General features: G+C 34.8%; 1 protein-coding gene across 1 annotated transcript in view; it reads right to left on the bottom strand.

Annotated features, from left to right (window-relative positions):
• Nucleotides 1–372: 372 nt before the first annotated feature.
• LOC140195360 (protein SPMIP7) overlaps nucleotides 373–12,879 on the bottom strand; it is a 42,126-nt gene continuing 29,619 nt past the window's right edge. Inside the window, exons 5-9 of the mRNA XM_072253541.1 lie at nucleotides 4,226–4,299; nucleotides 3,102–3,143; nucleotides 2,907–3,014; nucleotides 2,414–2,521; nucleotides 373–1,942 (exon numbers count right to left, since the gene is read on the bottom strand). Coding sequence (XP_072109642.1) covers nucleotides 1,810–1,942; nucleotides 2,414–2,521; nucleotides 2,907–3,014; nucleotides 3,102–3,143; nucleotides 4,226–4,299 — 465 coding nt within the window. The 3' untranslated portion in view covers nucleotides 373–1,809. The remainder of the gene's footprint in view (nucleotides 1,943–2,413; nucleotides 2,522–2,906; nucleotides 3,015–3,101; nucleotides 3,144–4,225; nucleotides 4,300–12,879) is intronic.

Genomic DNA, 12,879 nt, shown 5'->3' with positions numbered 1-12,879 from the left:
CAATTCTTATCAGAGCAGGAAAACTGGAATAATATCCAAAGACTTGATTGACATTGCTTCAAAACAATGAGCTGTGAAAATAGTATCCCAAGGATGGAAAATCTTCTGGGAAGTACTTATATTCTTCTTTCCATAGACAGGGTTCCAATTAAAACCACATTGTAAAGTGCCAGATGCACAAAACAACCTAAAACAACCAGTGCTCAATACAACGAAAATAAATAATATACCATACACAGGACTTCCTATTCCTGTACACTGGAGTGAGTCAAATCTAGTTCCAAAGCATACGGTTAAAAACAAATGGATTCAAATCATAAGGTCAAATAGTCACTGATTGCTATAAACAAGATAACTCTCACAAACATGGAATAGTATCTTCACAAACTCAACTGTTTATTATTGTGCATAGTGGTTGAGTTTATAAGGATTCAAACACAATCACCACCAGGTCAGTGTATACATTTCAACAACCTGCTAGTGTGTTCCACAAAAGTAACTGCTCCTATTATGTCAAGTTCTTTACCAGCATAATAGTATTAATGGTAAGACTCTTGGCAGTGTGGAAGACCAGAGGGATCTTGGGGTCCGAGTTCAAAGGACACTCAAAGCTACTGCGCAGATTGACTCTGTGGTTAAGAGGGCATATGGTACATTGGCCTTCATCAATCGTGGGATTGAACTTAAGAGCCGAGAGGTAATGTGGCAGCTACATAGGACCCTGGTCAGACCCCACTTGGAGTACTGTGCTCAGTTCTGGTCGCTTCACTACAGGAAGGATGAAAGCCATAGCAAGGGTGCAGAGGATATTTACAAGGATGTTGCCTGGATTGGCAAGTATGCCTTATGAGAATAGGTTGAGTGAACTCTTGGAGCGACGGAGGATGAGAGGTCATCTGATAGAGGTGTACAAGATGATGACAGGAATTGATCGTGTGGATAGTCAGAGACTTTTTCCCAGGGCTGAGATGGCTAGCATGAGACGGCACAGTTTTAAGGTGCTTGGAAGCAGGTACAGAGGAGATGTCAGGGGTAAGTTTTTTTTTATGCAGAGGGTGGTGAGTGCATGGAATGGGCTGCTGGCAACGGTGGTGGAGGCAGATAGGATAGGGTCTCTTAAGAGACTCCTGGATAGCTACATAGAGTTTAGGAAAGTAGAGGGCTATGGGTAACCCTCAGGTAATTTCTAAGGTAAGGACATGTTTGGCACAAGGATATGTGGGCTGAAAGGCCTATATTGTGCTGTAGGTTTTCTATGTTTCTGTAACTTTGAAGTCAGCATGCAAGTGAGTAAGACTAATCTTGGAGATACATCAAATGACAAGCAGCTCTTTGGAGAGATTTGCAAATGATGCATATTTCTCCTTCTGTCAAATGTTAACATTGCTCGTTAGTAATGTGCACACTTCTAATATATCATTATCCTTCCAGCAAAATCTGACATTTGTGTTTCTATGTTTTAGTTTGAACATACTCCAAGCTCCATTGTATTGTAGCATATGCACGTAAAGATTTGAAAATCAAGTTGGGCGACATTGCCTCCAACTGTTGAATAAATTGCCCAAAATTTACTACTCAGATTTAGAAATGAAGAATTGGCATTGGTGTAATAACATTAGATTACTGCTGCACTGGTAAAGCTAAACATAGCAAATCTCTTCAGAAACAAAGGAAAGAAAATTGATGGAACAAAAAAGAAAATTTTTAAAAATGAGTAACTTCATTTCCAGTTTTAAAAATTATTAAATCTATATGCAGTTGTAATTGTCATATAAATCTCCTACACAGATGTCATTTCTTATAATAGTTTTAAACGAACTGATTTAGAAGTGCTTTCGGTGTTACTGAATTAAAGGGATTGTAAGGTGGAACTGTTGTCACCATCTTAGATAGTGGTGATTGATGCCTATATTTTGACTGCTTCTCAGTGTCTTGTGGAATTCTGGAAAGAAACAAAAAGCCGTGAGCATTATGAATTTTTGTATTGTGCTTCAATCCTACACTCTCAAAATTATTTATTAGTTCAAGGCTATAGATAGCAAATAAGAAATGCATAAACTTGCATTTACACTGCTCACCATAAACCCTGGGAAGATAAATCACAAGGAAACAAAAAACCTTAAATAATATTCATTTAGGACTATTTTATTGATTGTTAAATTTGTATTATCAATAAGGTTGGGTTCCTAAGGTAGAAATAATTTTAAATAATTCAAGATAAGTCAATGAATAATGGAAAGACACCTGTAATGGTTCAATATTGTGCGGCCTCCAGTCTCTAAAAAATCTTTCAATTCATAAAGCTAGACTTTTCCACCAGCGGATGGCGATATAGCTCTTTCTAAAATCACGAGAATGAAGATGTAGTCCACTATGCAAATAACCATAAGCATCAGTGAAAATAACTACCTACCCTTGTACTTGCTCAGGAGGTACGTGGAACATTCTTGAAACGTTGGATTTATTAGATTCTATGCTAGACCATTGCCTTTTACCTGTATAACCAGGGATATCTGGGCAACTTCAGAAAAAAATTAACAGAAGGCAAAAATTACCACAGTCGCAGGAAGAATTAACTAAACAGAAACACATCTGTTTTTCAGAAAAAGTTCTTTAAACTTCTAAAATGAATCAACTAATAAAATGTCTCTATTTAACACATTTAGCAAATTTCATAATCTAGAATATAATCTTACAGAAATGCAATAGGAAAACTGCTCAATTACATGTTATTAACTAGTTCCATCCTTCAAAATGAATTTTATACTCATGTATCCATACACTATTCCAGATATATAAAATTATCACTGAAATAAAATAACTCAATTCCCAGTACACTTTGGTGAAAGAACACTTTCAGATCACTTTACTTCCTAATGCATAAACAAAACATTTTTGGTACATACAAATTTGCATCTGTTTGTCGTGGTTTTTTGGTTCGAAGAACAGTAAAGGGGATAAATTCAGTGTAGGGATTATCCACATCTTCAAGGTTGTTGCCAGCAATAGAGCCACTAGCAAGGAACAATAAAATTATTACAATTTTGAATCCAGTAATAGGAGAATGTACAGTAATCATCATGGAGCTGCATATGCCTTACCTATAGAGTGGAATCTGTTGAATTCTGGGAAAAGGACTTGTACTGTAAAAAATATTACAGTTATTTTCATAAAACTTCTTTAAAATCAGACACATACATAACTTCATTTTGTATGTATAACAGCCTGGTAAAGATTTTTACTGCTATGCTGTAGGTAACAGTTCTGTAAGAGCAGACTGTACTGCTTTCAGCTGGTTCAGGTTTGAGGTAGGATAAGAAGCTTGTTGTTCAACTTAGGAATGTGCTGTCAGCCCGTCAGGATAGTGGAAGTGGGAGAAGGCTCTGGAGAATGCTGTGTTGAAGGTCTTTGTTGGCGGGAGCTGGAAGAAGACAGGAGGAAAGACGGCTGAGGATGCCACCCCTGTTGCACAAGGTGCAGATGAATGGCTTCAAGGAGGAAGGACCAATACTCCCAAGGGAGACTTGTTTGTTTGAGATGGATTTCAAACGACATTCGGAAGGTGGTGTGTGCTTTCACACAGACTGAGAGTCCGGCGTGAGAGTAACAGAAAAGTTCAAGATGAGCTCCAATTTAAGTGCACATTTTACTGTTAATAGTAGTTGGCCCTTTTTGTTTTTTTCTTTCTTTCATTTAATTACTGTTTGCTTAACTTAACATTTTTGAATATACTTCTTTATAATTATACGCAGTGTACAATCTGTTAATTCTTTCTGGGGTCAGTAAATCACACAGCATTCACACACACCGGGGTTTGGGTGGGCAAGACATCCCATCCTCAGGGATTTGGCAGGACCAAAGTTGTATACACCCTAGATGTGCGAAGCCTGAGAAAGGTGGGTTTCTCGCCACGGAGTCCAATGGCTGTTAGCAAGGAGCTAATGATGCCTATTTCCAGAGACACCCAATAAAACTGGGTTACATATAAGATTTCTAGAGTTTAATGCTAGATTTGAAAGTAATAAGAAAGAAAGGACTTTTTTCAATGAACCATCTATTTTATCAGCATACATTACATGTAATATATAAAAAAGGTATAATAATATATTAAAATATATAATATATAAAACAAGATCAATGTTATTTACATTATAATATTTATCAGATCAAGGTACTTTAAAAGGTGAAGTGGAAGAGTTTAAGGGTAGGAAGAAGAATTACTCACAAATTGACTGGTTTTGCTAAAGCACTTGAAGGTCGGGATTGAGATTTGTCCCAGATTCCGAGTCCACCCACAGCCTAGAGGTAACAATAAATAACTAAATGACTCATGGTGTCAGCTAATTACATTTGTTTTTAATAAAGCAGAATATTTCTTAACAACTATCTATTAACAGTTAAAAGTTGTTTATGCAAGAGAATAAAAACAGATTTAGATTCAGTTTTATTCCCATCCAACCAAATGTGCAGTCCTAGATCAGCACTGAATATTGGTTAGTTACATCTCAACGTTCAAAGTTCAGTGAATTTATTATCAAAGTACATATATCTCACCGTATACTGCCCTGAGATTCATTTTCTTACATTCACAGTATAACAAAGAAATACAATAGAATCAATGAAAAATTACACACAAAGACTGACAAAGAACCAATGTGCAAAAGACAAACTGCAAATACACTAAAAACATAATAGTAATAATAATTAAGTAAATAATAGATACCATGATTTTCAAAGTTCTTTCCAATATTTTTATTAATTTATATATATAAGAATACAGAGTACAAGAAAAAAAATATCAATACATTAAACTAAATCGCATATAAGGACTCCTTATCCTATATTTGTACAAGTCAATTAGTTTGTAACATTGAAAAGTAATAATTTTATTATATAAAAAAATCTACCAAGACCGAAGCTGATTAGTAGAAAAAAAAGAAAAAAAGATTGTTAGTCATCATCTGTGCTTTAACAGCAAATCAAAGGTTTTGAAGATAATTCAGAAGAGGTCCCCACAATGTTTGAAAGTCTTGATTAGATACAAAGATTGAACATCGAATCTTCTCTAAATTTAAACATGACATCACGTCATGTAACCATTGGGCGTGAATAGGAGGAGCCACATCTTTCCATTTAAGGAAAAGCGTCCTTCTGGCCATAAGAGACATAAAAGCCAAAATGTGCAAATCAGATGGCTCCAAAATAATATCCCTTCCTCCAACAATACCAAATAAAGCAGTACCATAATTTTCAGAGTCCTTGAAAGTGAGTCTATAGGTTGTGGAGTCACTTATGCGTTCAGGTGAATGAAGTTATCTACACTGGTTCAGGAAGCTGATGGTTGAGGTGTAATAATTGTTCCTGAATCTGGTGGTGTGGGACCTAAGGCTCCTGTACCTCTGTTCGGATGGCAGCAGTGAGGAGAGTGTATGACCTGAATGGTGGGGTCCCTGATGATGGAAGAGTATACTGTGTTGGCCATGGAGGAATTAAAATATGGAAGAAAACATCAAACTCGAATAGATCAAGGACTGTGGAAGTAGACAAACCAATTGTCTTTGTTCTTGCCATGAGGTCGAAGGAATGGAGGCTGCCATTTTGTGAAGCTGATCTGCATCCTTCACTTTATGAACTAGTTTTGCTTGGCTGAATCATTGCTTTAGAGTAAACACAATGATGCTCCAGGAAATCTGCTGGACTAGAAATCATTTCCAAATAAGAAATTATTTGTAAGGTGTTCTTTGGTATCCTATAACATATTTCTGCTTCACACTTCAGTCTTGCATACTTTAGGAATATTAAGGAGAAACTTTAGTTTGCACAAAGGGCATCATACACATAGAATGAGCTGAAAGTGATTGAGGCAGGCACAGCTTTTAAAAGACCGTTGGACGGGTACATGGATTTGAAAAGACTTAGAAGGTCACGTAAATAGGACTAGCTTAGATGGTGCCTCTTGCTCTGCTTAGATCAGTTGGGCTGAAAGGGGAGAGGGGAGGTGGAGGTTGGGGAATGGGGGAGAGGGGGAGGGGGGGAGATGGAGCGGGGGAGGAGGGAAGGGGCAGGGGGAAGGGGGAAGGAGGTTCCTGTGTTTTAAAACTCTATGACATCATCTCCTTTTTGACATCTCATGAGATTCAAGTACAGACACTTCCTACATGTTGTAGCATTATCACTAAAAATCTGCATCATGATACAATACAGCAAGCAACTTCACTGACTCAAAGGTAAGGGAGTCAGGCAGTTCTCTGGGATACCAAACTAAACCTAGCACGATGGGAGAAATATTAGCTGCTGTGTATGTGTGTCTGCACATAATGGTTGCCCATAATCAAGTGAATGAAGAAAACATCTCAGGACAGGGTAATGCAAATAGAAGAAAATTTGCAGGTGCTGGAAATGTATGTATTGTTCAGGATAGGGTAAGCTATTTTCTCATCACCAGTTTCAGCATCATTCACATGCCAGGGAATCCAGGATCCAGGGGGAAGTATTATATCTGAAGATGTGATAATCTAGTTAAGGAATGTTAATCACTAATGGAGGGATAGCGCAGCATTAATGTTGAAGGACACCTAATTGAAAGACTGGTAATGATTCATGTAAACACCAGCCTCCCTGACAAGCTAGACTCCTTGCAATCTGCATACATGAAAATGAGTATCCTCTGAAGACCTACCTCCCTTGCATTGCATTCATCTCTGGTTTACTTCAACAATAAGAAATACTGTCACTGATAACAGCTCAGCTTTCAACACTATATAACCCTGAAAGCTAATCTCCAAACTCCTGCACCTTGGCCACAGGACTGCCATCTGCAACTGGCTTCTAGACTTTCACAGGCAACTTTGAAGATTTGGCACATTTGGAGATATTCAAATTCAGCTGAGTTAATGACTCAGCATAATTGCCTGTCTGTGCTTTTTATCTGTCTAGTTGGTGAACTTGTTCTAGTCCCCTCATGTGATGCCATTTACAAAGGTTACAATTTGAGTATTTTCCTTGCATTTTACAGAAAGCCAACACCAGACAAACTTGGTAAGAGTTGGTACAGACTTAACATGTGGGTCAGTTGTGAGAGTGGGCAGCTTCCCACTGCCAAGAAGTTCTGTGTCATTATACAAAATCAAGATACGATAAATCTCAATTTATTAATCCAGCATCTGAAAAGTGATGTTATTAGCTATCCGCCAAGTAATAAATCTTTGGTCACCCATTCAGAGATTTGCAGAGGTTTATTATTTTAATAAATATTCATGAAAGGAATAATTTTCCTGCATGTACTCCTTTCCTTTTTCAATATTTTTATTGATTTCTTACATATAAGAATAGAGTACAGTAAGATACTGTATATAATATATATTGATTACTATATATTGGAATCACAAATATAGTTTCATTACCCCATATCTGTATACATTAAATTTAAACATAATATTGAAAAGATATACTTTGTTATACAAAAAAATCCAAACTCACTACCAGAAAAAAACTTGGTTTAAAAAGGAAAAAATCCTTATCATATAATAAAACATATTGTTATCCAACATCTGTGCTTAACAGCAAGACAAAGATTTTGAAAATAATTCAAAAAAGGTCCCCGCAATGTTAAAAAATCTTGTCTAGGTTCAGAAATTGAACAGTGAATCTTCTCTAAATTATGAGTATGAGTAGGCAGAGAGGCATCCTTCCACTAAAGCAACAATGCCCTCCTGGCTGTAAGAGAAATAAGGGCCAAAATATGCAGATCATGTGTCTCCAAAATAATATTTCCTCCAACAATACCAAATAAGGCAGTCAAAGGATTAGGTTTAAAATTTACTTTAAAAAGCACCGAAAAAGTTTGGAACACTTCCTTCCAATATTTTTCAAGACTCAGACAAGTCCAAAACATATGAATTAGTGAAGCTTCTCTATTGTTACATCTATCACAATCGGGAGATATATCTGAATAAAAACGAGAGAGCTTATCTTTAGTCATGTGGGCCCTATGAACCAGTTTAAATTGTAGAAGGGAATGAGGGACACATAACAATGAGGTATTAACCAATTTAAAAACTTCATTCCAAGTATCCTCAGAAATTGGAATCTGTAAATCTTGTTCCCAGAGGTTTTTAATTTTGTCTAAAGGAATATTTCTCATTCCCAACAACATACCATAAATATTAGATATAGATCCATTATGGAAGGGTTTCAAATTAAAAATTGTATCAACTAAATTCTTATCTGGGCTATAAGGAAATGTATGTACTTGAGAACGCAAGAAATCTCTAATTTGTAAATACCGAAAGAAGTGGGTTTTGGATAGGCTATACTTAGCTGACAATTGTTCAAATGAAGAGAGACTATCTCCAACAAACAAATCCTGAAACACTTAATACTAAATCTATTCCACTCTTTAAAAACTACATCAGTCATGGAAGGTTTTAGAACATAGAAAAAATGGGATTTGAAAGTGAAAAACTCAATAACCAAAATATTTTCTAAATTGTACCCAAATCCTTAAGGTGTGTTTAACTACAAAATTATCAGTTAAACTACTTAAAGATAAAGGAACTGAGGATCCAAGAAGAGAAATGATAGAAAATTTATTAACAGAATTAGCTTCTAAAGAAATCCAGACCGGACAGTCCTCTCGATTAATATAATATAACCAAAACATAAGATTCTGTATATTGACTGCCTAGTAATATAACCTAAAATTGGGTAAAGCTAAACCTCCATTCTTTTTAGCTTTTTTAAGATGAACTTTATTTAATCAAGAAATTTTATTTTTCCATATATACAAAGATATAATAGAATCCACAGAATCAAAAAAGGATTTAGGAATGAAAACAGGTACAGCCTGAAATAAGTATAAAAATTTAGGCAAAATATTCATTTTGATAGAATTAATTTGGCCAATCAACAATAAAGAGAGGGGTGACCAAATTGATAGTGCCTTCTTAACATAATTCAGAAGTGTAAAAAGATTTTCTTTAAAAAGGAATTTATAATTCCTAGTAATTGTTATGCCTAAATAAGTAATTTGATTTCTTACAATTTTAAAAGGTTAGTGTTAACTAATACCAAATTATTCAAAGAAAAAAGTTCACTCATAAAGTTAAGTTTATATCCTGAAAACTGACTAAAGCAGGAAAGTAAAGGAAGTACGGAAGGTAAAGAAGACTCCACATTAGAGCAAAAGGTCATCAGCATAAAGCGACACTTTGTGAGTAATACCCCTCCTTGAAATACCAGTAATATCATTAGATTCCCAGAAAGCAATAGCTAAAGGTTCTAAGACCAAATCAAAAAGCAAAGGACTCAAAGGACAACCTTGTCTGTTCCACGTTGAGTTTAAGTGGTTTAGAATTCTGAGAGTTAGTAAGAACCTGAGCGTAGGGAGACAGATAAAGTAATTTAATCCATTGAATAAAATCGGGCCCAAAGTTAAATTTTTCTAAAATTTTAAATAAGTAATTCCATTCAACCCGATCAAAGGCTTTCTCAGCATCTAAGGATATCACACATTCTTATATCTCTTTAGAAGGAGAATAAATAACATTCAATAAATGACGAATATTAAAGTGGGAGTATCGATTTTTGATAAATCCAGTCTGATCATCAGAAATAATAGATGGCAAAAAATTTTCAATCCTACGAGCCAAAAGATTAGATAAAATTTTAGTATCAATATTAAGTAAGGAAACTGGTCTATAAGAAGAACATTCAGTTGGATCCTTATCCTTTTTAAGAATAAGTGAAATAGAGGCTTCGTAAAAAGACTGTGGCAACCTACCTAATTTAAAAGAGTCCAAAAGGACTGAGTATAAGTGAGGTATAAGCAAGGAGGAAAAAGCCTTATAAAACTCTCCAGAAAATCAGGACCTGGAGTCTTCCCTGAGTGCAGAGAGTGAAAAACCTCGGCAATTTCCTCATAAGAAATGGGTTGATCCAGCAATTTTTAATTATCATCAGAAAGTGTAGGAATGTTTAATCAATCTAAGAAATTATTCATTACAGTATTATCTTTAGGAGGATCAGAACTATAAAGTTTAGAATAGAATTCTCTAAAAGTATCATTTATTTCTAAATGATCAGATGCTTTATCACAATTAGCTTTACAAATTTCTTTAATTTGGCGTTTAACTATAAAGGTCTTTAATTGGTTAGCCAATAGTTTACCCGCTTTATCTTCATGAACACAAAACTGACTTTTATCTTTTAAAAGCTGAGTTTCAATTGGATAAGTTAAATGCAGATTGTACTTAGTTTTAATTTCATTTTTAATATAAAGCAGGATCAGCAGCCAAAACATATTTTTGGTCTAACTGTTTCAACTGATTGGCTAATTCAATTCTCTCCTTATTAGCTTTTTTCTTAACACTTATGGTAAAAGAAATAATTTGTCCTCTAATGTAAGCCTCAAGAGCATCCCATAAAATAAGATGAGAGGTCTCTTCTAGCGTATTCTCTTCAAAAAAAGAGTAATTTGTCTCTCCAAAAATTTTTTAAAAATCCTTAATAGATAACAGAGTTGGATTAAAATGCCAGAATCTGTTTATTTGGGAGACACCTGGAAGATTTAAAGATAAAAACACAAGAGCATGATCTGAAACAGCAATTTCTTTATATTCACAGGATCGAACTAATGGAATCAATTGGCTATCAACAAAAAATAATCAATCCTGGAATACGTATGATGAACATGAGAAAAAATGAGTACTCTCTATCTATTGGATGCAAAAAATGCCAAACATCAACAACATCACATTTCATTAGAAAAGATTGGATAAAGGAGGCAGATCTACTACATGTCAATCAATTAGAAGAAGAACAAGCTAAAACATGATCTAATAACAGTTGAAATCTCCTCCTAAAACCAAAGAATATAAACTTAAATCTGGTAAAAGTGAAAAAAAATGTCCAAAAAAGCCTGGATCATCTATATTTGGAGCATACAAATTAGCAAAAACCATTAATTTATTATCTAATTTCCCTGAGACTATAACAAAACGCCCATTGGTATCAGGCACTACATTATGTTGAATGAAAGAAACTGAATTGTCTGTAAGAATTGAAACTCTTCTTGCCTTAGCCTGAAAGGAGGAATGGAAAAATAAACCCTTCCAACGGCTGAAAAGACATAAATTACCACATTTACGAACATGTGTTTCTTGTAAAAAAATAATTGAGACATTCAATTTCTTAATATAATTAAATATCTTATTATGTTTCACAGGATGGTTTAATATTTTCACATTAAAACTAAGTAAATTAAAAATATGGTCCATTTTAAATATTGCTTAAAGGAGATGTTTGAATAAAAACCTCTGGAATATATATTAAATCCAAACAATGAGCTTTAAGAAAAAGTAACCAAGCAAGAAATGAAGCTAAGAGAACCAAACAGCTGATAGAAAAAAAGGAAAACCACCCCCTACGCCCCGCCCAAAGAGAGAAAATCGACCAAAGGGCAGTCGACAGCTAAACCTACCATCCCTCCCAAAACAATCTGAGCTCCAAAAAAAAATTTTTACAGCAAAACTGTGTTCCAACAAAACACAACAGAAAAACAGAGCAAAATTGAATATATTAAAAAAACCTCAAAAAATTATAGTATAAAAATATTAGAAAGAAATATGAAAGTTCAAAACATATTAACTTAGAAAGTATTAACTCAAAGAAAGCTTACTAATATTAAATCCTTAATTTTCTAAACAAGGAAATAAAAGTACAAATTAGATAAAGGCATACCAAAAGTAAAAAAAAATTGTTCACAAAAGAAAGTAATGAACAGTTAGACTGCCGATTCTAAAAAAAGGATCCATCAGGCAGACGCAACATAAATTTGTGTAAAGAGTTACTGAACAGTTAAACTTCTGAAATTGATTCGGCACTTAAGAAATCCTGCACCTCCTCGGTCGAGCAAAACCATCTCTGAGAACCATTTTTCAAAATGATTCTAAGATGAGCGGGTTAACAAAGAGAGGGTTTAAAACCTTTATTATACAGCTCAAACATGACTTCTTAAAACTTGAAGTATTCATTCAACACCTCGGGTGAAAAATCTTCCACAATTCTGAACTTCTGGTCTTCATAATCAATCACACCTTTCCGACGATATTCACAAATTAGAGGTTCCTTTGTTCAAAAGTCGAGAAGACAAATTGTCACTGAGCGGGATCGTCCTCCCGGAGGAGGTCTTGGTACAGGCGATCTGTGAGCTCGGTCTATTTTAGGTGGAAATTTTAAAATATTCTGAAATAAATTAGCCAAAAGGTTTACAAAAAATTCCCAAGGATGATTGCCTTCCAATGACTCTTTAAAACCCAGAATACGTTGATTATTTCTTCTGTTTCTATTTTCTAAGTCAATAATCTTCTGTCTTAATATTTCATTAACCTTTAACTGTTTATCACAGATCTGTTCCAGGTTGTCAATCTTCACGTCAAACATCGTCAAAATGTCTTCATTCTCTTTTATCCGTTTATCGTGTTCACTTAAAATTTTTTGAATGGAATCCAATTTTCCATCCATCCGTTTAAATTCAGCGCTGAGTTGCTGAAACTCCTCTGAAAGTTCATTTTTATGTTGCCGAATGGTTACCATAATAGATTCCAAAGTTGCCGGAGGGTCCTCTTCCTTTTAAGTAGCTTTAGCATGACTCATCATAAAGCAATATTGCGTTTAAAAGTAAGTTTTCAAAACAAGTTGGAAGCAGTAAATTAAAAAGAGTAGGAGCACCTATAAAAGCACTGCTACTCCATCAACAGCCAGTAGGATCTGCATGTACTCCTAATTTTTTAGAAATATTCAATAGCACTTATGCTTCAATTAACTATTTCTAAATACATTTCTCTGTTATCAAAACAAATGCATCAGCCATTAATAAGA

Source organism: Mobula birostris, chromosome 3 (assembly GCF_030028105.1).
Source record: "Mobula birostris isolate sMobBir1 chromosome 3, sMobBir1.hap1, whole genome shotgun sequence".
Lineage (NCBI taxonomy): Eukaryota > Metazoa > Chordata > Chondrichthyes > Myliobatiformes > Myliobatidae > Mobula > Mobula birostris.
The sequence above is the reverse complement of the archived record's forward strand: the minus strand, read 5'-3'. Positions and strand labels throughout refer to the sequence as shown.